Source organism: Petromyzon marinus, chromosome 10 (assembly GCF_048934315.1).
Source record: "Petromyzon marinus isolate PM22_M1 ecotype Great Lakes invasive population chromosome 10, UKy_Petmar_22M1.pri1.0, whole genome shotgun sequence".
Taxonomy (NCBI): domain Eukaryota; kingdom Metazoa; phylum Chordata; class Hyperoartia; order Petromyzontiformes; family Petromyzontidae; genus Petromyzon; species Petromyzon marinus.
The window spans coordinates 6,902,287-6,919,815 of NC_133676.1; the positions used below are offsets into that span (position 1 = coordinate 6,902,287).

General features: G+C 41.4%; 1 protein-coding gene across 1 annotated transcript in view; it reads left to right on the forward strand.

Annotated features, from left to right (window-relative positions):
- Positions 1 to 17,529, forward strand: part of LOC116941020 (contactin-associated protein-like 5) — a 153,044-nt gene that overhangs the window by 37,280 nt on the left and 98,235 nt on the right. The window contains exon 2 of the mRNA XM_032951569.2: positions 17,274 to 17,384. Within this exon, the coding sequence (XP_032807460.2) occupies positions 17,274 to 17,384 (111 nt within the window). The remainder of the gene's footprint in view (positions 1 to 17,273; positions 17,385 to 17,529) is intronic.

The window sequence follows — 17,529 nt, forward strand, 5'->3', positions numbered from 1 at the left end:
TCCCTGAATAGTCATCATCAGGTGTTTGCGTTATAGTCGAAACGTCGTGAGAATTTTATTGTTTTATATATATTATTATTTTATTGTTTCCCTTCAACGTGACTTTACCGAAAGAACCAAGAATATGAATCACTGCAGTAACGAAAGCTTTAAATCAAAACTCTGTGTTAAGTTGCAAAATCAGCAGTATTGACCTTTGGGATCTTGGGTTCAACACTGGAGCAGACATGAATAATGAATAAAAAATTGTTTCCTTGGACTGGAAGGTTTTATTGTGTAGACATTTAAAATACCTCTTTCAGCCTGTACATTAATGGACTCAAGAGAACATTCTGAAAAAGCAAAACGAATCCTGTTACGGTGCACACGAACAGCCAAGAGTCTGCACAGTAAATGATTCGTTGTGAGGTCCAAAATGCAGTTTTTGTGTGATCACAAGTAGCAGGCTTTTACTGTGAGCTGACGTGTACATTTTACTTTGTTTCCCAGCCTGTGTTTGGTTCAGAGTTGTGATTGTACCCAGTGGAATAGTGGACCCCGGTGCAAGGAATCAGAATATTTTTTCAGACTGGAGAAATCCGATGAGCTACAGTGAGGGAAAAAAGTATTTGATCCCCTGCTGATTTTGTACGTTTGCCCACTGACAAAGAAATGATCAGTCTAGAATTTTAATGGAAGGTTTATTTGAACAGTGAGAGACAGAATAACAACAAGAAAATCCAGAAAAACGCATGTCAAAAATATTATAAATTTATTTGCATTTTAATGAGGGAAATAAGTATTTGACCCCTCTGCAAAACATGACTTAGTAATTGGTGGCAAAACCCGTGTTGGCAATCACAGAGGTCAGACGTTTCTTGTAGTTGGCCACCAGGTTTTCACGCATCTCAGGAGGGATTTTGTCCCACTCCTCTTTGCAGATCTTCTCCAAGTCATTAAGGTTTCGAGGCTGACGTTTGGCAACTCGAACCTTCAGCTCCCTCCACAGATTTTCTATGGGATTAAGGTCTGGAGACTGGCTAGGCCACTCTAGGACCTTAATGTGCTTCTTCTTGAGCAACTCCTTTGTTGCCTTGGCCGTGTGTTTTGGGTCATTGTCATGCTGGAATACCCATCCACGACCCATTTTCAATGCCCTGGCTGAGGGAAGGAGGTTCTCACCCAAGATTTGACGGTATATGGCCCCGTCCATCGTCCCTTTGATGCGGTGAAGTTGTCCTGTCCCCTTAACAGAAAAACACCCCCAAAGCATAATGTTTCCACCTCCATGTTTGACGGTGGGGATGGTGTTCTTGGGGTCATAGGCAGCATTCCTCCTCCTCCAAACACGGCGAGTTGAGTTCATGCCAAAGAGCTCCACTTTGGTCTCATCTGACCACAACACTTTCACCCAGTTGTCCTCTGAATCATTCAGATGTTCATTGGCAAACTTCAGACGGGCATGTATATGTGCTTTCTTGAGCAAGGGGACCTTGCGGGCGCTGCAGGATTTCAGTCCTTCATGGCATAGTGTGTTACCAATTGTTTTCTTGGTGACTATGGTCCCAGCTGCCTTGAGATCATTGACAAGATCCTCTCGTGTAGTTCTGGGCTGATTCCTCACCGTTCTCATGATCATTGCAACTCCACGAGGTGAGATCTTGCATGGAGCCCCAGGCCGAGGGAGATTGACAGTTCTTTTGTGTTTCATCCATTTGCGAATAATTGCACCAACTGTTGTCACCTTCTCACCAAGCTGCTTGGCAATGGTCTTCTAGCCCATTCCAACCTTGTGTAGGTCTACAATCTTGTCCCTGACATCCTTGGAGAGCTCTTTGGTCTTGGCCATGGTGGAGAATTTGGAATCTGATTGATTGCTTCTGTGGACAGGTGTCTTTTATACAGGTAACAAGCTGAGATTAGGAGCACTCCCTTTAAGAGTGTGCTCCTAATCTCAGCTCGTTACCTGTATAAAAGACACCTGGGAGCCAGAAATCTTTCTGATTGAGAGGGGGTCAAGTATTTATTTCCCTCATTAAAATGCAAATCAATTTATAACATTTTTGTCATGCGTTTTTCTGGATTTTTTTGTTATTCTGTCTGTCACTGTTCAAATAAATCTACCATTAAAATTCTAGACTGATAATTTCTTTGTCAGTGGGCAAACGTACAAAATCAGCAGGGGATCAAATACTTTTTTCCCTCACTGTATGAAGCTCTTTTTTCACAGATGTTTTTTTTTTCAGTTCGGGCGGGTCAGCGAGTTACAGCAAAAAACAATACTAGCAAAGCCCAGCGAGTCGCTTTTCCCTGCAGTCATTGCACACATGTTTCATGCTGATTAAAGTAATCGCGGGTTCCACTTGGGAACGATGTTTCTCTACAGTGCTGGTGAACTTTAAAAGCATGCAGCTTCGTCAGGTGGCCATGCAAGCTGATCTCTGAGTGCCAAACACATCGGCCTTCTCTTAGCGGAGATCTTCGAGACATTTTTAACACATCCCTTGTAAAAATTGCATTGATGCCTCTGGGGTTATTTTTTCATTCATTCCGCTGGGAAATAGTTTTTTGGTGCAAAAGCATCCGTAAAAATGTTATTGAAGACAAAGTTACGAAAAAGAATTTGCATAGACTTGTAAGTGATTTTTGTAAGATATTTCTACTTCTATGCACATTAATAAAACACTGTGGAAGGAAAAATAATAGTAACAATGCTTACGAAGCATGTCTTGCAAGTGGCACCTTTAGCCAATTCCATTAACGAGTGTTTGGCATGCGGGAGGAAATCAGAGTTCCCGGAGAAAACCCATGCACGTGCAGGGGTAACGCTTAATGCTCCACACAGATACATTCAACAATCCAGTTTTGCACTGCCATACAATGTATCCCTCATAAAGGATTGTTTTGCAATACATAGGCATATTTTCTTCTTCTTCTTCTTCCACGCGTTTGTTCCACTCATGTGGGGTCCGCTGTCCTTGCCAACTTTCTCCACGCTGCGCTGTCCTGCGCCGCTTCTTGGGCCACCATGGTCTGATCGCACCCCATCGCCCCTTCAACTCTTCTTCTGCCTTCCTCTTGATCTCTTCCTTCCACTTGCATCACTTGCACCTTCTGACCCACATAATGTTCCTGTTGTCTCTCCACATGACCGAACCACACCAGCCTTTTCTCTCTCATCTTCTCTGTGATTTCTACCACATCTCACTCCTTAATTTTTCACCCTGTCCTTCCTTGTTAAACTCAACATCCACCGCAACATTCTCATCTCTGTGACTGCCGTAGCTTGGTCCCTCCCTCTTTCTTGTGCCCCAGCACTCGGCCCCATACAACGGCACCGACCTCACCACCGTCTTGTACACTTTTTCCCTTCAACCCTACTGGGACCCTCTTATCGCAGACCACTCCGGTCATCTCTGGCCATTTCAGCTATCCAGCCCGTGTTCTTGTTCTCATTTCTCCTTATAGTCATCCATCAGCACACATTAAACTCGTTCGTCTTCATTAACTGGTCACTTCCAATTTGCAATCCTCCTGCATTATTTCCACTGAAATGTGTCATCATATACTCTGTCTTTGTCCGACTGATCCTCAACCCATTCCCTTCAATCTTTTGCACCCAGATCTTCAAATCATCTTCCACTACCCCTCTGCTTTCACCGCCTAGCACAATGCCATCTACAAACTGCATACACCATATCTCTCGTGTGTCCAGCACCAGGATGGACAGGAAGGGGCTCAGGGCAGAACCTTGCTTCACGATCACTTTGACTTGAAAGCTCTCTGACACTTCACAGCTGCGTCGCACGTGAATTTTCCCTCCTTCATACATATCCTCGCTCAGCTGGACATTTACCTCAGGAATACCTCTTCTTCTCATACACCACCAGATGAGCTGTCTTGGCACCCTGTCGTATGATTTATCGAGATCAATAAACACCATATATGCAGGTCCCGTTTCTTCTCTCTGAACTTCTACATCAATACTCTTCTCAGTGCAAAGATTGCATCCATTGTTGACCTTCCCTGTCTGAATCCAAACTGACTCTCGCCAATATCCACCAGCTTCCTCAGTCTCCTTTCTATGATCCTTTCCCAGAGTTTCATGGTGTGACTCCTCAATGTTATTCCTCTGCAGTTACCACCCTCTTGTACATCGCCTTTCCCTTTAAAGAAGGGAACCAATGTACTGTCTCTTCAAGCATTCCGGCGTTTTCTTCTCCATCCAGATTTTCTCAAACATCCCCATCAATATTTCAACACCATTTTCTCCAATTAATTTAAACACATCGATTGGAATCTCATCTGGCCCCACTGTCTTTTGATTTTTTCATGCTCCCCAGAGCCTCCACTCCATCTTATCTTGTTATGGTATCTGGCTGTAGTCTCTGGCTATAGTCTCTGGCTATAGTATATGGTTGTAGTCTCTGGCTGTAGTATCTGGCTGTAGTCTCTGGCTATAGTATCTGGCTATAGTATATGGTTGTAGTATCTGGCTGTAGTATCTGGCTGTAGTATCTGGTTATAGTATCTGGCTATAGTATCTGGCTATAGTATCTGGTTATAGTAGCTGGCTGTAGTCTCTGGCTGTAGTCTCTGGCTATAGTATCTGGCTATAGTATCTGGCTATAGTATATGGCTGTAGTCTCTGGCTGTAGTATCTGGCTATAGTATCTGGCTGTAGTATCTGGTTATAGTATCTGGCTATAGTATCTGGCTATAGTCTTTGGCTATAGTATCTGGTTATAGTATCTGGCTATAGTATCTGCCTATAGTATCTGGCTATAGTCTCTGGCTATAGTATCTGGTTATAGTATCTGGCTATAGTATCTGGCTATAGTATCTGCTTATAGTATCTGGCTATAGTATCTGGCTATAGTATCTGGCTATAGTATCTGGCTATAGTATCTGCTTATAGTATATGGTTATAGTATCTGGCTATAGTATCTGGCTATAGTCTCTGGTTATAGTATCTAGCTATAGTATCTGGCTGTAGTCTCTGGTTATAGTATCTGGTTATAGTCTCTGGTTATAGTATCTAGCTATAGTATCTGGCTATAGTATCTGCTTATAGTATCTGGTTATAGTATCTGGTTATAGTCTCTGCAACTACTTCAATTCCTTGATGTTCCTCAACCATTTCGCGTCTTGGGTTTTTCACATTCAGCAACTTATCAAAGTACTCTTTCCATCGCTCTCTAACCTTTATCTCATCCAAGATTGTTCGTCCTTCACTGTTCTTAACGAGATTCACATGGTCGATGTCCCCGGTCTTTCTCTCTGGCTCTTGCCAAACGGTATTGCATCTTCTCGCCTTCTTTGCTGTCAAGCTTCTGGTAGAGTTGTGCACATGCTGTTGTCTTTGCCATTGCTACCACCTCGCTTTGCCTCTCTTCTCGCTGCCAGGTATTCATCCAGACGGTCCTCTCTCTAAGTGTTCTGACACTTCTTAAACTTGGCATTTTCTCTCTTGTTGCCTTTTGCACTCCAGCACTCCACCACCATATTTCCTTCTGTTGCATTTGTCTTCATTTGCTTACTCCCACTGTACTACCTGCTGCTTTCATATTATACATTAATGGGGTTGTATAACATAATGTAGACACTACTTATTACTAAAATGCATACATACATTAAAATAAATGCATAAATAAATTAAAATAAATTTAAATAAAAATATAGCAAGGGTTGTGCACTGAACGAGGTCTACTATACAGGCAGACTGAGGAGCGGCACTTTGTTTCAGTCGTGAACGGGGTCTTACGCGGGGACATGGTGACTCATCCCGACCCCGACAAGTTCTAGCAAGCGAGTCCTATCCCAAGCAAGACGTCCTATCCCAAGACATTTTTTTCTCGTCAAAACACGACGTGTACCAAATTCGACGTATTCCAAAGCGGTCGTATACCGAGGTATGAGTGTAGTCGATGTTGTCCAGTCACACAAAACTCTCCAGGGATCCATACTCTTTGGTTCTATTCGGTAAAGTCACGTAGGTAAAAAATAAAACAACAAAAATCACGACGTTTCGGCCACAACACAAGCGGCATTCATCAGGTGAAGGGATCAGGCTATCTCGAGGAATCTAGAATCTCCAGGGATCACTTTGCATTTCTTCACTCCTTGCAGGTGCTTCCTCCTCACCAAAAGTATATCTATCTGGCTCTTTACCTCTCCACTCTGGTAGGTCATCAGATGTCTCTCTTGCTTCTGGAAGTAGGTATTCACCACTGAAAGATCATTTGGTTGGGCTATTCGAAGAATGTCCTCTCCTCCCCCATTCCTACTGTCATATCCGCATCCTCCATGGTTCCGTTCATATCCGTCCTTACCCCCTTCCACTCTTCCATTTAAGCATATTTGATTCTTGTGCATTACTTCGTAAAGCACGTGTGTTATTCGAGTGTATCCGTCTCAAAAGTTTTTGACTGTCATTTGTGCGCATATTTTTTTGAGATCTAGAGGTACATTTTTTTTTACATATGATATACACTAAACATGGGGGTAGAGTGGTGGCACCTAGTTAATGCAATGCAATACGTACCTGGTGACTTCAGTTCGAGTCTCAGCCATGGCTAACATCATTAGCTCGTGATAAGTGAATTAGTCCTGCTACCACCTCACACAAAACCCAAACTGAGTAGTGGACTTACAAAAAAGCATATATATGGTACACTGCATATATAGGCAAATACTTAAATTGTATGCACATATATACACACATACACGGTGTTTATTGGCCATGCATGTTAAAGGCTGTTGTAATCTGCCAATGCAGATTAAGTCCTGTCATGGTATTGTCCTCAAACTGTATGAAGCGTGAATGCTAAGGCTTCTCGAAGTTGAAAACTCCCGTGAATGGAATGATGCGTTTCTGATGCTGAACTGATGTGATGAAATTTACAATTAAAACTTAGTTCAATTGACAACAGGTGGACATTTACAGATCTCAATCTAGTGATTTATCACCGGTCCCTCCATTAACTGGCATCTATAATGTATTTGTCACATGCCGAAAGCTTTGAAGTGTTCTCGTAAGATTACAAAAAAATGTCTTTGTTCGTGGGAGGTTTTACATTTAAATTGTGCCTCTGGGAACGACTTTTTTTTAAATGGGATTTCTTCGTTGGCTATATATGATCAAAGATCAAATATGTGTAATTGTGTGTATGTAAGGAAGAATAGTGGCGTCGTGGTTAGTTCACCCCACTATGAATCTCTTGACATGCATTTGATTCCTGGCCGTGAACTGGTCCTGCACCTATCCTAGGTAAACTCAGCCTAAAATTTGCTTCTGGTGCTTTGTGTAAACATTAGCATCAGGGAAATAAAGGTAGCTAGGTGTGGTACTGGTCACACCACCCCCACACTGACCTTCATCGGTGCTCAATAGCACTTGCCTCAACAGCTTATGTAGGCTATAGGGTGGTCTTTGTTCTCTTTTCTTATGCAGCATGCACATATATACTTTATAATGATAGTATATAAATATGTATGCATCATGTCGTGCACATGACTCATTCTATTAAGCTTTCCTTCATCCATTTGTTTACTTGTGTGACTACCTGCGCAGACCCAGCAACACTCGTTTTAAACAATACCTCTCCTTGACCTTAGATTCGCTAAAGATAATGTTTGTGTACTATCTTGTATTGTCTTGGTCAAATTATTAATGCATTCATATGTATTTACCCCCACCCACCCCCACCGCGCCCCACCGTGCTACCAACTACATTGCCTTTGAATGTTCTGACGAAGGAATATCATTTTTTTAGAGCGCCCTCTGGTGACAGGATAGAGGCATTAAACAGAGGTGCAAAGTAAGGGGTGGCGGGCGGGGGGGCTTGTCCCCCGAGTTGACGAATGAATTGGTGGTGGGGGACAGCGGTAAATGAACCCTGCAAAATAACGCACTTGCAGGCAGTAAACTAGGGATTTGGAAATGCCATTCCTTAGGCCTACCATACTCTCGACATATTTCAATGTTTACCACGTCTTTTAGATAATAGCCAACCGTTGACTTATTGATAGGTACAAATGAAAATATGAAAGAAAAAAAGTGAGCTGTGGCAGAGCTGTGGGGTTTCAAAACTGCAGATGATAATACGTTCATAAAAAAATGCGTGAAACAAGGTACTAGATTGTTGGAATAAAGGAAAAGTCAATGTTTGGCTCGCAGGCACTTCTAATAATATTTGAAAAAAGAATATGGGATTGAAATTAATAATAAGAATTATAAAGCAATGTAGCTTGCAAATATGAGCCATCACCTGATACATTTACCTCGGGAAAATTAATTTCACCACAAGTGGAAAGTGGTGATTGTCGGGGTAATTTCAGATGGCATTAGTTCAATGCTCCATTTAATACACTGCATTAAATGGCACAGCATGTTTTAGTTTGTGTCCAAAGTAAAGAAAATAGGCAGTGTCTAGATCAGAAATGTTTATCGAAGGTGCATTACGTTGCTCTGTCACCATGCCAACAGTTTTGGTTCTGCTATCTGCATGCAGGAGAGCGGCTATCTCTGCACTGTGGAGATAATTGTTATCCTGCATTCCTTGGACTCCCATCTGAAAAGGCATTATTGGACGTTATTGTGTGTGAGTGTGCATGTGTGTGTGCATGCACGTGTTTGGACGTGTGGGGTATGTGTGTGCATCTATATATAGATGTGGCCACCGTTATCTACATTGAGGTTTTACAGTTCCAGAATGTCATTCCAAAACAAGAGAAATACTGTTTTATGCAAAATTGCATGGGGCTGGTGTTAAAATTCATAACCCAGTAAACATGGAACATTCAGCCAACGTTGAGCCAACGTTGAGCCACTGTTAATGCAACGGTTCCAACCACATGCCAAGGTTGGCCCAACATTGGCATGTTTATTGGGCAATGTTTAATTGATATCATGCTTGATATTTTATATTCCCTGGAATATGTTGTTCTTAGCACGTGTGTGTGAATCACCTGCAGCTCACAAATAGGCACACTGGATCAAACTAAAGCAGCATCGGCAAAGTAGACACATACAAAGTTGAGAAATTTCCAACATAGGAAGTAGAATTACAGTGGAATTCTGTAATAGGTTATTGGGATGCTATGATGCCCACGGAGTACTATTAAGAATAAACCGGGCCAATATATGTTTTTATCACTCAGGATTGACAAATGTTTTCAGTGCCAATTCTTCGTTGATAATAATACCTGTTATTTTGAGATAAACCAACAGTAAAATATACTACTGAGCTTGTGTGGTTTAGTGGGAAATATGCACGTGCACACTATGCGTAAAACAACGAGTTGTGGTACTCGTATATACTCTATTTCACCGAATACAAACAGGCTATTTTCGGGACAAATTTGAACCATTTGTATGATGATGAAAAAAATATGAAACACGGCAGACGAATATACATTTAATAGAAATTGAAGCCCTGTGTTTTGGGCCATTAAGGAGACATCATCATACGTGGAGACAGAAAAGCACGTTCCGTTACGCAGATGACTATGGATAATATTTACCAGCGAATTGAACGCAAAGCATTTGATCTCAATGAGAGAAATCGGGAGCACTGACTTAAGCTTACGAGATAAATATATAAAGAAAAGTAACCTTAGCTCACAATTAGGCTTAACGCGCTTGAACCTGGCTTGTCCTAGGCAGCGTGCCCCCCACATGTGACGGGCCCGAATGACGAATGACGATCAATTAGCACGGAGCAGCTTTGATCCGAGCGGTATCGTCAAAATGTCAGCTCTCCTGCCAGCTGGCTCATTGTTAAGTAGTCCTGCTTTGTATCCACGACTTCAATACTCGGCTAATGTGTCCTCTGGGACCTCTCACAAACACACCGTCGTTTTACCCTGCCCATTCCTGACTTGGGCATGAATGCATTTAATTAGAACAAGTGCAGTTTTTGCCTTGTTTTAGAGGGATATTTAATTTTCATATTAAGACAAATAGCATTGGTTGGGCAAACATCAAATAAATATCCTTAGATATTTAAGAAAAAAAAAGCCGGACAATGAGATGTCAAGCAAATGTAAGCATACTTCCATTCCGTGACCCCATTCCATGCTGGAGGTGCACTTAGTCCTGGAAATACATCACGTGTAAGCGTGCACCAGTTTCGGCAGGCACATTATTCGTAGCGATGCATTGGCTGGTTGGTTGATGGGTGTGTGAAATGCACTTCCGTTCCGCTACTAATTTAAAATAAGAAAAGTGACACGTATATTTGGATGCCATTATGTGCCAGTAAGATATAATAACCTTCATCATGCATATTTAGGTGACATTGTAATGTGTAAAATGAAAATATTTAGTTTGGCATATATATGTAAGCTGTATTCAGCTTAACAGAGCTATCCGGTATTTTATTTTAAACATGAAATGAAGTAAATAATGACCATCATCATCCATACCTATGTAATACCCTCATGTGCAAAGATGAAAATGGAACAGCTTTGTAAACAACATTTATTCAGCGTAAACATCTCATTCAGTAATTGGATTAAAACACGAAAAACGATTGAGTGCCTTCATCCCAATATGCAGTCATTATGTTTAACGATTGTGTATAGCTGGATATCACAGCAATGTACACTGGATCGGATATTGTTCCATGACATGTGCATTGGGGCATCTGCTCAAATTTATTTTTGAATTTTTTTAAAAGAGACTCTCCTGAAGGCAGAGAGAAGAGAAAATGATATTTACAATATACAAAAAAGGCTCAAATGTGTGTTTATCTACAGTGAATTAATTTGAACATGGTCTTGCAGTATGTTAGGGCATTACGGACATCAACATGGCTTGGCACGGATCTGGCACTGTGGGTAAAGTAACATTATTTACATACAAGTCCATATTATAAATATTTTCTTTACATATAAGGGGAGTGTAGTAATCTCCGATCATACTTTCTGCTGGGTGGCACCTTGGTTATAGCGAATGGCTCACAATCAGAAAGTTGTGAGTTCAAATCTTTATGGGACTGGCTCATACCTGCAATGAGAATGTGGAATGTACAGCATTGGCTGGCGATGAGTATCGCCCCTCACTCATTAAACTTTTTAGTTTTCAGTAAAATGCAGAGATGATAGTCTGTTCTCATAGACACCGCGTTATGGAAAAATAGGCATTATAATAATTCATATATAATATAGGGTAAAGCACAGTCCGTGTATCCCGGCTGAATAAAGACTGAGGTGTGTGGGTAGGATCTAGAAGCATCCAGCAGCATCCCGCCTTGTGTGACGCTACGTCGAGGTAGCCGTACTACCGCGGCGTAGTTCAGTTCACTTAATTGCGTTATATCCATTTCACATCCATGTTATAAAAAATGTTTTCCCAAATACATTCATCGCGTTATATCCACGTCGCGTTATGAAACATTCGCTAGAGAACAGACTATATAATGCATTAAGCACCACGACTGTAAAATATCTCTGATCCAAAGTGATGTGGGAGGGTGTTAATAGCAGATCATATTGTCCTTGTTTATCCAAAAGAAATCACTCCTGTTCTCCACATAGACAAATCCAAATGAGAGAATATATTTTCTGATAATTGCAGGTTCAAATCATAAGAATGACTTATTGAAATAAACTTGCAATCAGAGGATGAATTTTTACCATTTCCAATTGGCTCCTATTACTGTATCTGTGAAACAGATACTGCAACGGTAAATATCCACAGATGGAGAATACAATTCTCTGCAGGTTCATTGAAATGTGCATTATAAGAGAATTGGATAATAGGGCCTCATACAAGAGGCATTTGGCTTCATTTGCAGAACTACACTTTCTTAAAACTACAGGTTTGGAATGTACAAATTATCACAACAAAAATGTTATCAAAAATACCTCCCGAAAGTGACAATTATCTAACCTTTTTGAGCAAAGAGGCTTATAGGGTTACTTTTTTCCACAAGTGTTTATGGAAGAATACATTTTAGAGTAAATGTGTAAAACCAAAGTCAAGTACAAAAAGTTCACTAAATATAATAAAGCAGAATATACTGTATCTGCCAAGGACAGTGATTCAAAAGCGTTTGGGATCAAAAATACACCTCGTGCCTTTTAACACATAAATTTGATCATGAAAAGCAATATACCAATGTGCCTTGAGAAGATTCCATTCATTTCCTGCTTACATATATACATCAGAAACATGGCCACTGACAAAGAAAATGGAACAAAAGATTAAAAATGTACACAAAAAAGTGTGCGGAGAAGCGTGCTTTGAATAAAATTTAGAAACATAAAGAAGAACAGAGAGATCAGGGAATACATCCAAATCGGACACAGTTAAGGAAAGTAAGTGGGCGTGGGTAGGACACATCACTGTGATGATGGTAAATGGACAAGATTGATAATGGAGTGGCAGCCAACGGAGAGAATGTGCCTGAGGGCACTACCACCGCAGATATGGAGCAATGATAATAGTTCACATGTAGAAGTGAGATGGACTGTGGGATCACCAGGACCTTGAGAAATTGTTCCGCTATTGGCAGGCCTTCATCCAGCAGTGAATCAACATGGCGGATCATGATGCTGATGAAGAATATGCATAAACATATAAAAGTAAAATAAATTTTTATTTTAAGCTTTCGTGACTGCAGGGATTCATATTCTTGGTTCTTTCGGTAAAGTCACGTAGAAGGGAAACAATAAAATAATAAAAATATAAAACAATAAAGTTCTCACGACGTTTCGACTGCAACACAAGCAATCATCATCAGGTGTGAAAACCACAGCAAGAAAATTTTGGAGAAAGTAGCGGTTTTTATTTTTTTATTTAAAAAAAACGCCACTTTTTTCAAAATTCATTGCTGTGGTTTTCACACCTGATGATGATTGCTTGTGTTGCAGTCCAAACGTCGTGAGAATTTTATTGTTTTTTATATATTTTTTTATTTTATTGTTTCCCTTCTACGTGACTTTACCGAAAGAACCAAGAATATATAAAAGCAATATACACAATGCAGTATTACTTACATAAAAACAAATCTGAAACATTACTGTTTTATACATGACAGGGCAGATGACCCCAATTTAACTTATCTAACATTGTGCTGCAAAATTTGTTTTATTTTACTGTGATCCACCACCATAAAATCTCCAAGTACACAATTTGACAACAGTATATTGCATTTGCATTTCAGGTCACGTGACCTCAATTTGACATAGATTATGCACTTTTTGTCTTCCTGCTTTTGTGTTTTCCAAATCTGACGCAGAGGTGTCCCTTGCTCTGTCATGTGACAATACTCTACTATGAGCAGTACACCGTTTATCATCGGAATACCCTCCAGGAGAAAACAATCAAATTTCGTTTTGCATAGCGTCAAAATACCAAACCATATTTATATTCTGGAACATTAAAATGCATTGGATTTACACGCACAAGTGCATTATCCCATATGTGAGGATATCCATAATACGAAGGCAACATACCAGCCTTCGCATTATGAATTAGCATATATGGAATGTTTTTTTCTCTCTATATATTTATTAAGAAAGCAGAATTCTACGATCTAATGAGTTCTGCGATCATAATGTGCACTATGATTGGATATTGTGAATAATTTAGCACTGGAATTACAACACAGTGTGTAGATTGACTGACTTGACCGTGTCTAAAAACAGACTTATCTAACAATAAAAGTAAAATCCACGCTCATAAAAGAGAACAACCTGTAATTTGCATCACAAAAGAGGAAAAAAGCTTAAAATATCTTGCTAGATTTACGGGCGAAGCCATTGCCTCTGAGGTAAGACGGGTAACCTTGGATTGGGGATTGTTCAATCACATCGACCCACGTGGCATGCGGCCAGATGGCCCACGTTAATAGATGTAGACTGCCCTGTTGGCATTGTGCATTGGAAAGGCGTCAGGTTTGTGATGTAAATTTACATTTTGTGAACTATTGAGTGTAACCTGTCTGTGCCCTAGATATATTTCTGAGGAGATGAATGCACGGCCACGTCTGTGTTGGAACTTGCATGTTTAATGTTTGATATATGAGTGTAAATTATGCTTACAAAATAAAGCTTGACAAAAATAAGTTGTATACCACAGTAGATGGCTCATTGCACTATGAACCCGGTGAGTTTGATTCCGGGCTATGGTTTCCATCCGTGGCGAGCGATATCTGAACTAATCCTGGTTTCATCCCTTCCACCCCATCAATTTGCACTGACCAGTCTCGTGGAGTATGGTCAATCAACTACACTGAAAAACTTGGCATTGGGAGGCATTCATCCAACAGTGGATTAACGAAGGGCTGTACACATTCACATGCACAACTGTAGACATTCTAAAGCATCCATCTTGCCGTGCACATGTTACGCATTGAAGTCTGAAGTTGCAAGGATCCAGAGCGATTTGCAGAAGCACATTGGGGGAGGATTAGATGGAGTGGTAGGCATGGTGAGAATGGGGAGAAATAGAGGAAGGTGTTTGGGGCTGGTGGTGGTGAGTGGGTGTTGGGTGTGATTCAGGGAAATAAATGGGAGGGAGGAGGGTGGCATTAGGGACTTGTAAAGGAGCAAGCTGCGGCGGTGTATGGGGGATTGTTCTGGAGGGAGGCGGCTCAGGCCATTGACTGCCACTCAGCCCGATGTGCCAGGTATTGTGCAAAAAAAATCCAAATGACAGACGGTGCCGAAATTTAAAGAACCCACAATGGGATGCACCCGCTCCGCTCCGTTGTGAATCTGCAAAATCGCTTTTGTGGTCTTGGCAGTGAAAAGCAAACGAAGGCGCGTAAATAAATGACACTCATTATGAGACACGTAAATTCGCGTGCAAATACAGTGAGGGAAAAAAGTATTTGATCCCCTGCTGATTTTGGATGTTTGCCCACTGACAAAGAAATGATCAGTCTATAATTTTAATGGTAGGTTTATTTGAACAGTGAGAGACAGAATAACAACAACAAAACAATCCAGAAAAAGGCATGTCAAAAATGTTATAAATTGATTTGCATTTTAATGAGGGAAATAAGTATTCGACCCCCTCTCAATCAGAAAGATTTCTGGCTCCCAGGTGTCTTTATACAGGTAACAAGCTGAGATTCGGAGCACTCCCTTTAAGAGTGTGCTCCTAATCACAGCTCGTTACCTGTATAAAAGACACCTGTCCACAGAAGCAATCAATCAATAAGATTCCAAACTCTCCACCATGGCTAAGACCAAAGAGCTCTCCAAGGATGTCAGGGACAAGATTGTAGACCTACACAAGGCTGGAATGGGCTACAAGACCATTGCCAAGCAGCTTGGTGAGAAGATGACAACAGTTGGTGCGATTATTCGCAAATGGAAGAAACACAAAAGAACTGTCAATCTCCCTCGGCCTGGGGCTCCATGCAAGATCTCACCTCGTGGAGTTGCAATGATCATGAGAACAGTGAGGAATCAGCCCAGAACTACACGGGAGGATGGTGTCAATGATCTCAAGGCAGCTGGGACCATAGTCACCAAGAAAACAATTGGTAACACACTACGCCATGAAGGACTGAAATCCTGCAGCGCCCGCAAGGTCCCCCTGCTCAAGAAAGCACATATACATGCCCGTCTGAAGTTTGCCAATGAACAACTGGGTGAAAGTGTTGTGGTCAGATGAGACCAAAATGGAGCTCTTTGGCATCAACTCAACTCGCCGTGTTTGAAGGAGGAGGAATGCTGCCTATGACCCCAAGAACACCATCCCCACCGTCAAACATGGAGGTGGAAACATTATGCTTCGGGGTGTTTTTCTGCTAAGGGGACAGGACAATTTCACCGCATCAAAGGGACGATGGACGGGGCCTTGTACCGTCAAATCTTGGGTGAGAACCTCCTTCCCTCAGCCAGGGCATTGAAAATGGGTCGTGGATGGGTATTCCAGCATGACAATGACCCAAAACACACGGCCGAGGCAACAAAGGAGTGGCTCAAGAAGAAGCGCATTAAGGTCCTGGAGTGGTCTAGCCAGTCTCCAGACCTTAATCCCATAGAAAATCTGTGGAGGGAGCTGAAGGTTCGAGTTGCCAAACGTCAGCCTCGAAACCTTAATGACTTGGAGAAGATCTGCAAAGAGGAGTGGGACAAAATCCCTCCTGAGATGTGTGCAAACCTGGTGGCCAACTCCAAGAAACGTCTGACTTCTGTGATTACCAATAAGGGTTTTGCCACCAAGTACTAAGTCATGTTTTGCACAGGGGTCAAATACTTATTTCCCTCATTAAAATGCAAATAAATTTATAACATTTTTGACATGCGTTTTTCTGGATTTTTTTGTTATTCTGTCTCTCACTGTTCAAATAAACCTACCATTAAAATTACAGACTGATAATTGCTTTGTCAGTGGGCAAACGTACAAAATCAGCAGGGGATCAAATACTTTTTTCCCTCACTGTATTGCTCTGGAATAGGTGTTGACAGGTGACAACTATAATGTGATTCTTCACATTGAGTGAATGTGACATGCACTTCTCCAAATCTTGGAAGCATAACGACCCTGTGAGCACGACGAGAGCACCATTTATAGAATGTGTTCTGTTAATTTATTTACATAGAGCATATAATCTGTGATAATGAGGCAGTAAAAGAAAAATTCCGAAAACACTGACGCTTTTGTTTTAACTGCTTATCGTCTTTATTTGTATTAAAGCACAATATTCTAAATAATTACAAAGAGCTTAATTAAATTTAAAACACTGCCCATATTTATGCCAAAATGTAATTAATATATTGAATGTATCGTGTTTATCTACTTTATAAATCCTGGATTAAAGTTTATTTTGTTCTTAGCATAACTAAAACAGAGGTAGTACTCCACAAAACACGTTAAGCTTCGCAATTACGACCATACAACAATTTTCCTCTCGAAATATTCTCGAGATATTTTCAGCGTTGGACATCAATTATGGACCATAACCATAGCTCGCTGGGCTGTTTCACTTTTGCGGCAAATATTACTCCTGACTGCTGAAGATTTTTTTTGTTCATCGTCATTGTTGCATATTCGTTTCTGAGCCGGCCACAAGGTTACGAGGTGCGAACGCTTAAGCAGGTTTTTTTTTTAAAACCTTTGATGTTTGTAAAGCAACCATGCCACCTTTGCAATGCACCGCTCAGTTGATCATGGCTCGCTGTTCTGCTGCCCCGTGCTTACTGCACCGCAGTCATTTGGCGCAGAGCTGCCGTGCTGCTGGTACAGCCTTGCGCCGCCACCGCCGTGCTGCTGTAAATTAATTGGCTAGCGCTCTCTCTCTCTCTCCCCCTTTGTTTCGTCGTTTCAGAGGTGTGCGAGGGGCCGCTCGTGGGACGGCTCGGAGCGGACTCATTCAGCGCTTCCTCAGCCCTCTCTTCAAGCCACGCGCCCAACTTCGCCAGGCTCAATCGACGCGAAGGTGAATGCGCGTTGGATTGCCGCTTTCTGAGCTACAAAAAACAACAACCTGGGGACGTATCATGGAAATAAGAATAGCTCATGGTACCGGAAGAGGGGAGAACCACATTGGAAATCCATCGTCCTGAGTGGTGCATTCAGGGCTT